Raw genomic sequence first — 15,719 nt, 5'->3', positions numbered from 1 at the left:
TTGGAAGGGAGTTCAAGGAACAGTCTTGACCTCCCATCTCCTTGGAACTTGGCCACCCTGTGAGGGTCAAGGGAGGGGCCAGGTCCCCATTCTCTCCAAGAGAAAGCTGGGACTCTGGCGTCAAGTCCAGGGTAAGAGTCAAAACTCAGCCTCGGGCCTTTAAGTTTCCGAACAGGCCCTTCTTGCCCACCTGTTGGAATCGTCAATTCATGAATTAATCCACTTAGCGGTTCAGTCACAAATTCATCACGCATTGACCGCAGGAACAGAGATACAAATGCTCCTCGGAAAGCTCACAGAGGGGGGCCTGGCTGGCTCAGTTGGTAGAGGCTGCGACTCTGGAACTCAGGGTCCTGAGTTCAAGACCCGCGTTGGGCCTAAAGCTTAGTTCAAACAAGCAAGCTCGCTTACACGTCAAGAGCCTTACACGTGTCCTGTCGTTTCATCCTTATGATCATTCCATAAGGGAGTGTCCTCCTCATTTATTCAGAGAAGGCAAGCCACTTGCCCAAGGTCGCCCAGCAGGGGCGGGGACAGGAGCCGGGGCGGACACCCCGCCCCCCCTCCATGGGAGGGAGGGCAGGCAGTCTGCTTCTCTCCCACCCGCTTCCCCTGGCTCCAATCAAGTGCCTAGTGGGGGCCCCAGAGGCAGGGGCTGGGGGAGGGGCCAGGCCAAGCAGAGTCATGAAAAAACTTCCCGTTTTGTCGATCACAGCAAAAAGAGGCTCCCCTCTCCCCCCTTCCCAGTGTTCAATCTAATTACAGCTCCCCACAGCCCCAATCGATCTGGGCTCCAGTCAGAGCTGTTTACCAGGAGCAGCTTTTGTCCTGGTTTCCATCCCCCGCGGCCCCCCCAGCCCAGCCTGGAGGCTCGGAGGTGTGAGCGCCAGCGGTGGGGGGAGAGGCAGCCCAGACGCGCGCCCCCCCCCCCCATCAGCGCACCCCTCCCCCCGCCGCCACCTTCCCCTCCTCGGCATCCTGTCTGGTGTCCGGGATCACCCCACCAGCCCCAAAGGCCACTGCGGTCCTTGTGCGGCCCGGGCTCCCCGAGAGGAGGCCAGGCTGCGGGCATGAGCCCCTTTCCGGAAGCGAAAGGCCAGGCTTGGAGAGAAGGGCTGGCCCGGAGGAGGGCTGGGGACGGGGAGCCTCGAGGAGGAGCCCGGACGTCCCAGGAGCGCCAGCCACCAGCCTCCTGCGGCCACTGCTACGGCCACCTCTTCCGCGATGATCTCCACTGGGGACCACCGCTGTGGCTTCCACCTTCGTCACCTCCCCCCCCACCAGCCCCTCTTCCAGGGCATCACCTCCATCACCCGTGCCTCCCATCACCACACCGACATGTCCTCTCGCCTGCTCTAGGCGCTGCCCCGCCATCACGAGCTCCACTGCGGTGGCCCCCACGTCCCCTCTCTTCTCATGGCCATCCCTCCCTCTCACCTCCTGTTGGCTTCACCTGCGCCCTCGCCTCCTCCCATTTCCTCGTCTACACCGCTGAGCCCCGTCACAGGGGCCGCCACCTCGTAGGTAGCCGGCACGGGAGGACCCAGCCCGAGTCCCCTCGCCAGGGGCTCCCCGCCTGTAGCGGGGGGACAGGGAGTGGCCCCAGACACAGACCCTGGCCACCGACCCTGGTTGCTGTGGCAGCCAGAGGAAGAGCCTGCTGGTCTGGCTGGGGGGACCGTTGGGGGCTGGGCCCGGCAGACGTGCTCTGGGACCCTGGGCAAGTCAGTCCCCTGGCAGTGTCCCAGGCTCCTCCTTTGCAGAACTGGGCCCCGGCCCCTTCCAACAGTTTTCAGGGCGCCTCGGCGGCCTCTCCCCTCCCACCTCACTCAGCCCCTCCCCTCCCCACCCTGTCACCTCTCTCTTCCCATCTCCTCCACTGCCCAGCCCTTTCTTTCCGTCGTTTTTTTCACAGCATTACGATGATGATTCCCCCACTCTACACAGGGGCCCCCTCAAAATGTGGGTTCGGCTCAGCCCTCCATGCCTCCAGGAACTGAGGAACTGATATTAAGAACACTGATTCTGAGATGCTCTGATCTTAGAACGTCTGGTGCTTTCTGGAGCCCAGGCACCAGGAGGGTCTGGGGCTGGCTCCTGGGAGGTCCTGGCGGCCCTGGGAGAAGACCAGAGGCGGTCGAGGAGAGGAGACTGAGAGCCCGCTCCCAAGTCTGAGCCCCCCTCGTGGGTCCCAGCAGGTGAACCGAGAAGGGCCCTGTCCTCAGCGGGCCAGCCCCAGCCCCGGGCAGGGCTCCAGGTAGGAGGGGGGAGGCCCCACCAGTCCATGTCTAGGTGGGAGCAAAGGAGGGTGAACTGGGGGGCCCTCATTTCAGACCCCCTGGAATCCCTCTTAGCCCCTCACTTCTGCCTGCCTCCTGCCTCCCCAGGAAGTGCTGGGGTCAGCAGACCACACCCTCCCGCTGCTGGGACCCCTCCATGGGCCAAGAGGGCCGTCAAACCCTGCCACCCCTGCAGTATCGCACGGTGTCGGCCCCCTGTGCCTCAGTTTCTTCTTCCTGCCTTGCCCAGCCACGGGAAAAGACGTAGCTGAAAAGTCTTGAATATCATGGCGGGGCTGAGACTATGAGATAAGGTTCCCAGCTCCCATCTGGGGGGGTCCCTGGGAGGAGCCCCTCTGGGCTCCACTGATTACGTGGCCATGAAGTCTTCCCCCCCCCCCCCCACCATGTCAGGTCTGCCCTCTGCACCTCTCCTGAAATCTTCCGGGAGAAGGCAGGGATGGAGAAACTCAGGCAAGAGGGAGAGAGTTGGGCTGCCCGGCCGGAGCACTCCTACACATACGTCAGGGACCAGCAGCAGTGGCCCTTCTGCCAGGAAGCCCCTCTCTCCACCCCCAGCAGAGCCTGGCATGCTCCCCAGGGCCCTAGTCCTGACCTTGGGGGCCAAGCCTGACCTGGAATCCCCCCTGTCGCCCAGCAGAGTAGGTCCTTTGGGAGGCGGCCAGCCGGGGGTGTTCATCCAGGGACTGATGCCCCTTGTGACCCTCCTGGGCAGGTGGTGGGCCAGTGGGGGGCAGTGGGACCCCTGGGGAGCACCCACCCCAAGTCAGGGAGGGGCAGCCGGGGCCCCGGACTCAGTCACCCCTCAGTGGTGGGAGAGAGTCTACAAGGGACGGATCTGGGATCCCACCTGTTCGTGCCCCCCATCTCCTGATAGACACTCTCTCCCCCCTCCCTCCCCCTCCCTCCCCCCTTCCCCCCTCCCCCATCCCATGGCCTCCCTCCCCTTCCTCTCCCTCCCTCTCCTCCCCTCCCTTGCTTCCCCTCCTCACCTTCCCTCCTCTTGTCTCCCCCTCCAGTCCCTCTTCCTCCTTCCCCTCCCCCCTTCCTCCCACCCCCTCCCCCAGAGACCGCTGGGCGTGGGTGTGCAGCTGGGCAGCGGTGGGTGTCCTGGGCCATCCCCAGCCTCCTGGGGACTGACTACGCGCGCACGCATCTGTCTGCCCCCACATCCTGTTGGGGTGCCCTGTGGCCCCTGTGGGGCTGCCACAAAGTCCCGGCTGGGCGGAGGGCTATGTGTGGTTGAGGCACCGTGTGCGGGCTCTTGGCGCTTTGCTACAGTTGGGGGGGGCGTCCACACACCATCAGACCCCAGGGGTGGGGGGAGCGTGAATGACCGGGACATCCTGTGACCTCAGCCAGAGCCGTTGGGGAGACAGGCAGCAATGTGGGCGTGGCGTGGGTATCTGGAGGGGTGCGGGAGGGGTGAGCCCCGGGGGCTGTGGGTCCGTGGGCCTCAAGGGAGACGAGGGCACAGCAGACATCGGCGCGTGACGGTTGCTGGCGGCTGGCCACAGGGGCGTAGGGGACGCTGTGCACGGGGAGGGTCACGAAAGGCGGGGGCGCGATATGCCGTGGCCGGGTGGCACGCGGGGGGAAGCTCACTGTGTGTGTCCAGGTAGGTGGGACGCAGCCCACACCCCCACCCCCGGGACCGTCTAGAGGCTCGGGACTGTCTACCTGCCTGGTCCCGGCTGCCCACCCCCACCTTGCCAGTCCCAGCCAGTGGGGACAGGGGGCCTTGAACAGGTGCTCCGTGGACACTGCTTTCCTGGTTGATGGAGCACGTGCAGCGACCGGGGATCCTGATGTCCTCAGTCGGGGGGAGGGAGTGGTCCCGCTCTGCTCAGGGGGGTCCACGTGGGTGCCGAGGCTGCGCCCTGGACCCTTTCCTCCCCCCCCCCCCCGCGTGCCACTTGCGCTCATCAAGCACCCACTGTGTGCCCGGCGGGTGCAGCTGGGGACAGCCTCCCTGAGGTGGAACCCCATGCATCACCGGAAAGCCGGGGCGACTTTGTTCCGGAACAGGGCGCTGGCCGCCTGGCTCTGGGCAGTGAGGGGTGGAGTGGTGTAAGGGTGGGGGGGGGGAGATGTGAGCCCAGCTGGGTTCTAGAACGCCTCCAAGTGGCGACAGAGCTGCGTGTGCAGGCTGGTCTTGGATGGGAAGTTGGGGGTGGGGGGGCCGTCCAGTGAAGCCAAGAAGAGAAATGAGCCAGAGCGGCACCTGGACGGCTGGTTGGACGGGAGACGACACTTGGATCGTGGTGCCAGAACTCGGCACCTGAATGACTGTCCTGGTCCCTCCGTGTCAGTCACACTGTCAGCAACAACTAAGCCGCACTCGTGGGCTCCCTCCCCTGCACCGTGTGTCTGCACCCCCCCACTGCCTGTCCACCTGGGCACAGGGTGGGGGGTGTGGGAGCGGGAGCTGGAGCCCGCCGTCCCCTCCCCTCTGGCCACCTCCTGTGCTCAGCTCTGGCCTCATGGAGCAGACAATTCAACACGGAGCCCGGTCTCCGGCTGGGATGATGACCGGTTTCCTTGGCGACGCATGCGTCCCGCCCCAGCCGCCAGCCTCCCGGGCCCAGTTGCAGAGAGCAGTGGTGCCCCCACCCTGGTGGCTTGTCCCCACTGGGCTGAGCTGCCCTGAGCATCCCTCACGGCCTCCCAGCCCAGAGATGGTGGATGATTTGCCCAAGGTCACACAGCGAGTCGCCGAGGGGGGCCTGGAACACGCACTGACCCTCCTTATCTGCACCCCGTACCCCTGAGGGCGCCAGAAAGGGGCTCCCACGGTGGGGCACAGAGTCATCTCCAAGGAGCCGGTGCTGAGCCAGGCCCCTGCCCTCAGAGGCCTCAGCGGCCTCCTGCCCCTGCCCTCCCCTGTCTGTCCCCACACACCTCTCCTCCAGGCCTCTGGACTCACCTTGGCCGGCGCCCAGCCTTCCGGAGAGGCCTCGCCTCCCTCCCTCCCCACGGGCTCCCCCAGATGGGATTTTAATGGCCACGTTTTCAAATGAGTTCTGAACCTTTCAAAGACTTATCAGGGAAAGGAGCGTTTCCACAGGGACTCTGGGCTGCCCTGCCGGGGGGCTCCATCTGGAGCGGGGGCCCCACTGCCTGGGGTTGGGGAGCTGGGGTATCTAGGGGCGGCTCACCCTTGGACCTTCAGTCCTGGAGACCCCCCCACCCCATTCAGACACCCTCAGACGGGGGCGAAGCGCGTGGGCGCACACACCCCGTACCCAACCTCACAGAGCTTTTGATGTTTAAAAAGTGTTACGAAGTCACCGTGGCAGCAGTTGGAAATGGATTTGAAAAAGATGCCGGAAAGGAACCATTGATAAGAAAGAACAGGGACGCCGAGCCCGGAGGGGGGGCGGAGCTGAGACCCAGCACTTCGGCAACTAGGAAGCCGATCTACAGATCAACCCGCACAACATGGTCCCCCGACCCCCCACGCATTCACCAGCGGGGCTGGCAAGGGGAGAGGGGAGACCGCCAACCGTCTGGAACAGCCTGATTGTCCTCTGGGCGAGGGGGTGGCCAGAGAAAGAGGGAAATGACCAAGGAGAATAGGACGCAGCCAGAAAAAATGACCACTGTTTCCTGATAGGGAATGTTCCTGATGTCATGGGGGCGGAAGCAAGGCAGAACCGGGCTTTCCAGTGTGTGTGTGGGGGGGGGGTGTGTGTCCCAGTGGGGGGTGTTTAAAGAGGAGAAGGACAATGAACAGAAGGAGTGCTTGCCTCGCAGGATCAAGCGCGCGGTCTCTCGGGGAGGAGAAAGGTTTGCAGGAAGGTGGGACTGGACGATGCCTTCTTGTTCCGTAAAAATTAGGAACCAGGCGAATGTGTCCACAGTTGGAAATGGTAATACAGCATTTTTAAGAGGGGGGGGCACAGAAGGGAGCGAGGGTCAGAGCAGTGGCTTTGTGGTCGCTCCCACCGCGCAGGAACCTGTTTCTTTATCCGATTCGTGCGCTCCCACCGGCCTAGGGATTCCAGTCTCCGTTTGGGGAAGGGGATGTGCGCGGGGGAAAGCGACTGGCCCACGTCCTGGGCCCGAGACGCCGCCACCCCCCTCCCGGCGTTCCCTGAGCGCCACCCCCTGCCCCAGTCCCGGGGAGCCCCCGCCCCAGCCCCAGGGAGTCCCCCCACTCCTCCCCCTGCCTCAGTCTCCACACTCGCAGTGCGCCCGCCCTAGGGTGTGTGTGCTGTGCGGGGGTCCGGGGCTCCTTATGTCGGGCCCTGGGCACCCACATCCCGCCAGGCTGCCGACGGAGCTCACTGCTGGCTCCCTCCTGTTTAGGAGATTCCCACCCCGCCAAGGACAAATGTGCCCCATGCGGCACATCGCAGAGGCTGGCTCCCCAGGCAATGAGGGGCGCGTTCGCCTGGTGGGGGAAATTGAGGCCCTGACATCTCCAACGCACGAGCGCTTGTGGATGGGCACCCGGGTTTAGGAGAAGCGCTCACCCTTGCCGTCCGCCCCGCCCCCGCCCGGTTCGCCCTCCTCCATCGGTGTAGATGGATGCGGCCCTCTCAGTCCCCAAGCACTAGGGAGTAGAGTCGGACTTGGTAACTGTGTAGATGCGAGAGCCACAGGTGCTCCGGCAAGCCCCGCTGGGGGCGCGTGGGTCACGCCCAGTGGCCCGCACAGGGGTCTCGGGAGAGAGAGGTCCCTTGCTGCGGGCCGCCCCATTAGGCCAGATCTGAGCTCGAAGACCGATGGGGCTCCCGAGCCAGAGTCCGCGCACGTTTCTTACTGTGGATGCGCACGTCTACACCTGCTCCCGCGGACGTCTCCACTGCCTCCCCGCGCGCGCGCGTCCGTTTGCGCCTCCGCACGTCCCTTCCGACGTCTGCGCCAGTCATGGACGCATCTCCCTGCCCCTGCTTCCGTCTGCGGTGAATCTCTGACTCGTCGGATCTAAGGGGCCCCCCAACTCCCCACATCCGTCCACACGGCAAGAATCCGCCCGCAGGAGGTTAGGCCTCCTAACCCCACCCACACCTACACCTACTTGGCAGAGGGGAGACTGAGGCCACAGGTGCCCCAAACCGCCCAGGGTCCCGTGGGTCTCCCAGGCAGCCCCTGGCTCCTGGCCTAGCCTCCCCCTCCCCCACTAGCGCTGCCTTCCTTATTGATCAAGGGCCATATTTAATTAAAAACTTGATTCAAACCAGCTCGGGCTCCCCTGTTAAGCTGGGCTCGCTGGTACATACAAAGACACAGGCCAGCTGCGCGGGCCCAGTGGCTCCTTGCAGCCACTCTGGGCTTCCCCACCTCCTGTCCTTTGTCCACGAGGTTCCAGGAGCCTGAGGTCAGGGCACCTGCCCCCGGGAGCCTCCTCCTCTATCGGCCACATCTTAGGGGTAATGGGAGGCTATGTGGCAGGATGCCATGCACAGGCTGTATGAACTCCAGAGTGGTGGTAAAAACCCCCTCCAGCTTTGAAGGAGAGAGCACACTAGGGATGGGAGCCAAGCCTGGAGACCAGAGGAGAGGAGGAGGAGGAGGAGGGGGAGGAGGAGGGAGCGCGGGGCTGGCAGTGTATCGCTCAGACTAGAGTGGTGATGGCTGATAGGGAAGAATCCCAGGAACGGGAGAGAAGTGAGGGGCCAGAATGGCCAGATCTGGGATTTCAGGCTAAGGGGACTTCAGAAAAAAGGAATCGAAGCCCAGCTCCAGGCCCTCACCCTGCAGACTCGTCTGTGTGCCCAATGGTGCCATGCGGGTGACTGTCCCTGTCTTGCAAGGTTGGGCTCGGGGGGCGCAGGGAGGGCTGGAAATGCACTGCTGGGCCCAGGCTTACCCTGAGGGCCGGCTTCAGCGAGGGGGCGCCCGGGCAGGAGAGGCAGAGGCTGGGACCCGGTGTCCACACACCCTCCCTGGGGGGCTCATGTGGGCCAGGACCCTGTCACCCTCAGAGGAGCTGGAAGGAGAAGGGCAGCACCCGCTGTCCACCTGCCCGAGGGCCATCCACGCTGCTTATCGCATGGAACTTGCCGTGACCTGCTCGGAATGTCCCCCCACTTGCAGGAGGTGGGAGCCGGGGCATCTCAGCCCCTCCAGGCTCAGCCCACCCCCCCCCCCCCCAGCCCCGTTTACTGCTGGGGAAGCCGGGTCTGTTCCCCCTCCTGCTGGAACGGTGTGTGGCTTTGGCAGTCGCCTTCCTTCCACTCTGCCTCACCTTGCTGGTCTGTAAAGTGGCCACAATAACCACATCCAGCTTAAATGGTCATTCGGGTGATTCCATGTCTCACGCCTGGAGGCTGAGCCTAGGAGAGGGGGACGGCTTAAGGCACCCCAGCCAGCCTCCTCCCCATCCCACAGCCTGCCCCTCTCCTCTACCTCCCGGTCTGCACGGTGGGGGCGCAGAATCACTTAAGCTGGGTGGGGTCCTGGGGCTGTCCCAGCCGAGTCTTGGGGTGGAAGGAGGGCCTGGTTTGGGGGGGGACGCAGAGCTCACTGGGCTGTGCCATACACAATCCCAGACACGCTCTCCCTGCATCCCTGTGGGGGGCGACAGTGTCCCCTCCAGACGCCTCCCGCACTCCCTGCCCACTCTCCTGCACCCCCAGATCACAGGCTGCTGTGGGGCCCCCTGAAGATGAGTGGGTGTGGGGGTGATGAGGCAAGGTGGCCTCAGGGTGCAGGGTCTGTGAATGCACCCTGAGGGGCTCCGCAGGGCGTGGTTGATGAAAAAGCCTCAACAAGCACTTCCTAGGTCCATTTCTCGGATGAGGAAACTGAGCCTCAGGCCCCCACCCTACCAGTCTGTGAGGGAGCCCAGGTGAGGCCCAGGTCTCCAAGTCCTCTGCTGGGATGTCTTGGGGGGAGTCTGGAAGAGATGTGGACCCCTTGGGGTTCAAGGTGAGGATTTTACAGAAGGCGTAGGGGTCCTGGGGGGTCGTTCCGGAAGCCGCACAGCCACCCCTCCCACTGGGACTCTCGGTTGGACGGTTGGACCGTTGACCTTTCGGGCTGGGTTCCTTCAGGCTCAGACCCCGCCCAGCTCCACCCGCCCCGCACCCCACACCCGGTCTGGGATGGTGGTGGCAGAGTGGGGGAGGAGGCTGGGGCGCAAAGTGCCCGTCTTAGCCTGGATGGAGGCCTGATTTGCCTTCTCCTGTCCATGACCGTCCCCTCCAGACCCCCAGCCCCGGCCACGTGCCATCAGCAACTTGGTTCCAGAAATGGGTCCCTTCCTGCCTCCGTTTCCCCCATGCTGGCCTCCAACAGCCCTCAGGGATTTGGGCACCTGGCTCACCAGTGAGGCAAGAAGGAGGAGGGTGACCTTTTCCCAATCGCCTGCTTTCTGGTATTTATTTTATATATATGTTTTCTGATCAGTTACAAAAAACACTTTTCCTCCAGAGTTGCAATTTAAACAATATTTGAAGAAGGCCGAAGCTATCGACCGGCAGCGGTGATGAATTAGAGACGGTAATTCGAATTCATCGACCACCCCGCCCCAGCCGAGAGTCCCCTCCCCCCCACCCCCAGTCCCTCTCCCACAATTACTGCTGGAGCTAGAACCTGGGAGGCTTCCAAGAGGAGGCAGCTCCCAAGCCTCCTGCTCCCAGGACCCTGGTGTGGGCTGGGAAGACGAGGCCGGCCCGGCAGCCGTGGGGTTAGGGTCCTGCAGGATGGGCCTTGCCGGGACCAGCGGGTCCCAGAATCTCAGAATGTTAGACCCAGAACCTGGCCCCTCCAGCGCACACACATTTGACAGATGGGTAAACTGAGGCACCCAGAGCAGGCCGGCATAGGGCAGTGGGGTGGCCCCTGAGGGCCACGCAGCCAGATTCCTTAGGTGCTTCCCGGAAACAAAGACGCCACCCCTTGTCCCCTGGGCCCCGGATCTGGGAAGGAGGGAGGTGGGGAGCTGGGAGGGTGGGCCGGGAGACACGCAGGCTAAGGGCCCCCTCCCCGGCTCAGCTGCCCTGGGGGGCTCTCCGGTCTTCTTTTCAGTATCTCCCCTTCTCTGCTCTCTCTCTTTGTCTTTTTCTCTCCGCATCCCTGTTTCTGTTTCTCTTTCTGTCTCCAGTTCTCTGGTTTTTCTCCCCTCTGTTTTTGTCACTCTGTCTCTCCCTACCTGTCTCTGCCTCTCTGTGTCCGTCTGTCCGCGTGTGTCTTCCTCCCTCGAGCCCGGCGGGGGCGGCTCCCCGGGGGGCACCGCCAGGGAGGCGGCGGCGGTGGGGGGGTTGGGGTGGGGGGGATGGGTGGCCTGGCCAGGGCGCAGCGCAGGGCAGGGCGGTGAGTCCTCCCCGCGGGGTCCAGATTGGGGGGGGGGGGGGGGGTTGGGGAGCGGATCGGGGCACCTGCAGCGGCTCCAGGCCTTCGCGTGCTGGGCGGCATGGTTGGGAGGGGGACGCGCCCCGCTGCCTCCCCGTAAGCGCCGCGATTTGCCGCCACTTAACCGCTTTTCATTTGCGCAGCGACCGGAACTAAAGGCCTCTCGGCCGGCCGGCGCCTAATTACCCCTCGCCCGGGCCGGGCCACCTCTAACTCCCAGGCCAAGCCCCGTGGTGTAGACGCGGCGGCCCGGAGCGCGCCCGAGTTGCGGTGGAGCCGGCGGGTCGGCGGGGTCACCGCGTGGGCAGCGGCGGGAGGAGCAGGGGGCGCGCCGCACGGTCCCCACTCATTATCCCCGGCACCCGAGCGCCCTGCCCGAGGCTCGGCCCCGCGCTCACGCGCTCCTGTGCCCCGTGCGCTCCGGAGACAGCCTGGATTCCGACTTTCACTTTCCCAGAGGGGGGCCGGCTGTTTCCCCCACCTGCTGTCCTCCGCGCGCCCCGAAGGGAAGACCCGAGCGGGGGAGCCGGGCGCCCCTCAGCCCGCAGCAGCGACACCCCCTGCCCCACCCCTCGGGGCATGGACTTCGCGCCTGTGGTCCCTGGCTCTGGGACGCCCTGGCCCACCTCTGGGGGGGGGGGCGTGGGGGCTGAAATGGGCGGCCGCAGTTCGTGACGGTCCGTTCAGGAACACAGGTGCCGGGAGAAGGGTGCACAGTGGTATGTGTTCTTCGGGGGTGTCCCCGGATATACATGCGCTGGGAGGAGGCCCAGGGTGGCAGGTGTGGCCAGATGTCAAATGCCCATGTCCACGCGTCTCCACGAGCGCCACTTAGCATCTGACACCTTAGGGCACCCTTTTGCCACCCGATGTCACCTGCATCGCACACAGCGGTCTGCGCCTGTGTCCCTTGTGAGCGCACCCGTGGCCCTGCATGTGCGATGGGGAGCAGGACAGGACAGGTTTCGCCCTTACACAAGCCCCACGTCTGGGTTCCTAACACCGGTTCGGAGATGTCACGACGACCTCCCCGCACGATGGGTCACCTGCCGCACATGCGGGGACTTAATTTCCCACTCCCCAAAGCGGGGAATCTAAGAAGCCTAGAGGAGGCTCCACAGAAGGGGGAAACTGAGGCCACGTGTCAGCGCAGGCTCCCCGGGCTGTCCAGCAGGCCAGGGGGCCGGGAGGAGCAAACCCAGAACCCCTTCCAGCGGCAGCCTGCGCCCCTTCGCCCCGGCCCCCCTCCCTGCGGGGTGGCTGGAGGCAGAAATCCCGCCCTGCCTCCTTGCTCCAGGGGTGCCTAGTCTGAGAGCCAGCCCACTCCAGCTCCACTTGCCCCTGCGTGCAGAGAAGCGATCGATCCCGCGTTGTCGGAGGCGGCTATTGTCCCCGCGGCGGCCCCCTCCCCCTGCGGCCAGGGAAAGACCCCCCCCCCCCCACACACACACTCAGGTCAGGCCCTTCCCCGTGACAGTGGCCGGGCCTCTCCTGCACCCCACAGACACCCAGGAGAGGGGGGCCTCCGGCCAGGCCGCCTCGCTGGGGGCAGGTGTGGACCCAGCTGCTGTCAGCTGGGAGGGAGGAGGGAGCGCGGTCCCCAGGGGGGCCGGGGGCTGAGAGTCCGTGTGAGCGAGAGAGACAGAAAGAGAGCGCGGCGGAGAGAAGGAGAAAGAGCGGGGAGGAACCGGGAGGAAAACCAAGATCCAGCGAAAAATAAATAGAAACCAGTTTGCCCCGACAGACAGAGGTAGAAAGGAGGGAAACACGGGACGGAAAGGCAAGGCCGGCAGGAGTGCGCGCGCCCGGGTCGGAAGCGACCGCGCAGGGCAGGCGGCCGGCCGGGGTGTGAAGGCCTCCGGGCCGCCCCTCCCCCGCCCGTTCTCGGGTGACCTTTGCCAGCGGCCGGAGAGGGGGAGGGGGCTATCGATCGCCGAGGCCGAGCTACAAAGAAGCGCGCGCTGGGGCCGAGGGCTGAGCGCGGGCCCGGCCCCGGCCTCCTCCGCGCCGGCAGCCGGGTGCACGGTCCCGGCCCTCTGCCTGGAGCTGGAAGCGGAGCCAGGGGCTTTTCGGGAGGCGGGAGTGGCGCCCCCAGCCGAGAGCAGCGGCGCGTCCGGGGCTCGGCACCGCCCCCCCCCCCCAACCACACACAATGAACGACCCCGCAGGCTGCTTCGGGGATCCTCCCCACAGTGTCAAAGGAACCAGGGACCCCTCCCCGTTCCCGGGCTGCTGGGGGGGGCGCGTGGCAGGCGGCACAATCCCCTTCTCCCTTTCGGCGGCTGCACGAACCGGCAGGGGCGCACATGACGCTCCCGCAGGGGAGTCCCGAGCCGGAGCCCCCGGGGTCGCGCGCAGTGCGCCGCGCTCCTACCTGCCAGGCGCAGCGCCGACATGCGCTGGAACTCGGGCTCCTGCAGCCACTTCCACATCCTGCGGAAGGTCTCGCGGCCCGACTTGAGCTTGCTCCACGGCTTGGGGTTGCGCAGCAGGTCGGAGAGCGTGCCCTGCGAGCGGCACAGGATGCGCTGCGCGAAGATGGCCTGCGGGATGCTGTAGCGCTTCAGCTCGGCGGTGATGCGCTGCGCCACCTCCTTGGTGTTGATCTCCTCCGCCGCCGCGCCCGCCCCGGGGCCGCCGCCGCCGCCCGCGCCCGGGCCGCCGCCGCCTGCGTGGGACCCGTGCGCCCCGGCGGCCGCCAGCCCGCCCAGCGGCGCCAGCAGCCCCGCGGTGCCCCCGCCGCCCGCGCCGCCGCCCCCGCCGCCGCCGCCGCCGCCGCCTCCGGGCAGCCCGCGAGCCAGCGCGTCCTCGGCGCGCCCCAGCAGCGCAGCGTGCGGTTCGAAGGCGGCGGGCGGCAGCAGCTTGTCCCCGGCCAGGTGGCCCGGCGCGCCGTAGGCGGCCAGCGGCGGCGGCGGCGGCGGAGGCGGGGGCTGCGGGGCGCCGTGCAGCGCGGGCGGCAGCGCGTTGGGCAGAGGCGACAGCGGCGACCCCATGGCGGGCAGCTCCTTGCCGTAGGGCCCGTAGAGGTGGCCCACGGAGGCGAGCGCCGCGCGTTCGTCGCGCATGAGGGTGAAGCTGCCGCTCACGCTGGCCGCCAGGCGCTGCGGCGGGGGCGGCGGGGGCGGCGCGGCCGCCGGGTGCGGGTGCGCGTGGGGGTGGCCGCCGTGCGCCCCGGCCACCGCCGCGGCCGCCGCGTGCTGGTGGAACTTGTCGGCCACGGCGGCGAGCGGCGGCAGGTGCTGCAGGGGCGTGAGCGTCGTGTAGGTACCGCCCAGGCCGGGCGCCTCACAGGCCATGCCCATGGCCGGGTGGAGCGGGCCCGCCAGCTCCCCGCGGAAGTCGGCGCCGCCGCTCGCGCCGCCCGTGCCGCCCGCACCCCCGGCTCCCCCGCCGCCGCCGCCGCCGTCCAGCAGGCTCGCCATGCCGGCCACCAGGCCCGGGCGCCCGGGCGCCACCAGGCCGCGGTGCTGCGCCGCCGCCGAGCGCGCGTGGCCCGGGCTCAGCAGCTCGCCCGCCTGCGCGTGGGCCACGCCGTGCAGGCCCCCCAGGCTCTCCAGGCTCAGCTCCATGCTCGGCCGCTCGCCCGCCGCGCGCGCTCCTCGGCGCCGGCCCGGCGCGCTCAAGGCCGCCGCATGGCCCCCCGCCCGCTCCCCGGTGGCTGCGCGCGAGGCTGCCCGGCTGCGCGGCGCACCGCCCGGCCCGGCTGCGAGCGCGGCCACCAGGATGTGGCGGGGGAGCGGCCGCCGGCGCCCGGGCCCGGGTCTGACGTCAGCACCCCCGCCCACCCGCTCCCCTCTCCGCCGCCTCCCGCCGCCTCGCTCTCCGCCCGCTCCGGCCCCCTCGAGCTCCAGGCGGGCCGGAGTGGGCCAGACTCGGGCTCCTGGGGTCCCCAGCCTACGCGCCCATCCGCGTCCCCCCCTCTCCAACAGGGGGGCCGGCGGACGCGGGGACAGCCGGGCGGGCTTCGGAGGACAGACCCCACCGAGGTGGGGCCTGGGACCTCATCCCTACACCTCTCATTCTGTGTCTCTCCCCAGAGGGTCAGGGAGGTTACTTTCCTGCCTGACGCCCCCAAATCTATCTCCAGGAACATGTAGGAATGTGGCTGGGTGGGGCCTGGGGTCCACTTGTCCCCCCTCTGGCTCACACGGACCCCACGAGGTAGGTTCCTGTGCAAGCTGGGCTTCCCCTATGGGAGCACCGTACAGAGAGTCACTGCCCGCTTCCCATCTCTCTGCGGGGAGTCCTGCTGAAAATCGGGGTCCTCAGGCTGAGTCAGGGCCTGTCCACCCCCAGTGTCCGGATCTGCTTCCAGGTGTGGGCACCTGGGCCTCAGTTTCCCTAGCTGCACAGTGGAGCACCTGTCCTCAGGGGTGCCAAAGATGCCTCCCGCCTCCAAGTTCTGGTTCCCTCCATCCCCAGCAGGGCAGCAGCTGGGGGGTGGGGAGGAGGGGGGGACCTTCAAAGAACTTGTCCTTTTCCAGAGCAGGCAGGTGGGGGACTTGTCCTCTCTGCTTCCTAAGAAGCCCCTGCTTCCAACTGCCCCCCGCACCCCAGTGTTTCTCTTTTGGGTGTGGGGGAGAGAAGGTGCTTCTTTTTCCTCCCCACCGGGAGACAGTTGAGGCCCAGGGACCCTTGGGAACTGGGAAAAATGGGGAGCCTCCCACGCTCAGAGAGACATTCCCTTCCATGGTCCCTCCAGCGGGGTCAGATGCAGGTAACGGAGGGGTCACCCCTCCCACACCCCGAAAGGTGCCCCACCCCTTCTTCCTTCCCCAGTATGGCGGCCCCGCAGGGTGACCTGTGGGGGGAAAGCTACTGAGGCCTCTCCTGGAGCCCCCAAGGTGCCCCCATCTCAGCAGGGAGGCTGTAAGTGGCCAGTGGACGGAAGGCCCAAGCAGGGAGCCAGCGCCCCCTCCGTGCAAACCACGGGCCGCCCCGTCCTCACGCCTGCAACACCGTCCCCCACGCCTGCAGACGAACTGAGCTCGGCCCCTGGGCTAGGGCCCTCTCGGTCTGTTTTCCCTTCCATCGTGGGGAGGGGAGTGTTTTCCTGCCAGCTCTAGCTTTGAGCCGGAGGCACAACCGTGCTGGCCCCCATCATGGCAGAGGGAG

The 15,719-nt window shown here is 66.7% G+C and overlaps 1 protein-coding gene across 1 annotated transcript in view; it reads right to left on the bottom strand.

Moving 5' to 3' along the window:
• Window positions 1-14,173, bottom strand: part of ONECUT3 (one cut homeobox 3) — a 19,781-nt gene extending 5,608 nt beyond the window's left edge. The window contains exon 1 of the mRNA XM_042927804.1: window positions 12,979-14,173. Coding sequence (XP_042783738.1) covers window positions 12,979-14,173 — 1,195 coding nt within the window. The remainder of the gene's footprint in view (window positions 1-12,978) is intronic.
• Window positions 14,174-15,719: the final 1,546 nt, after the last annotated feature.

Source organism: Panthera leo, chromosome A2, assembly GCF_018350215.1.
Source record: "Panthera leo isolate Ple1 chromosome A2, P.leo_Ple1_pat1.1, whole genome shotgun sequence".
Lineage (NCBI taxonomy): Eukaryota > Metazoa > Chordata > Mammalia > Carnivora > Felidae > Panthera > Panthera leo.
This window is presented reverse-complemented; position numbering and strand designations above follow the sequence as displayed.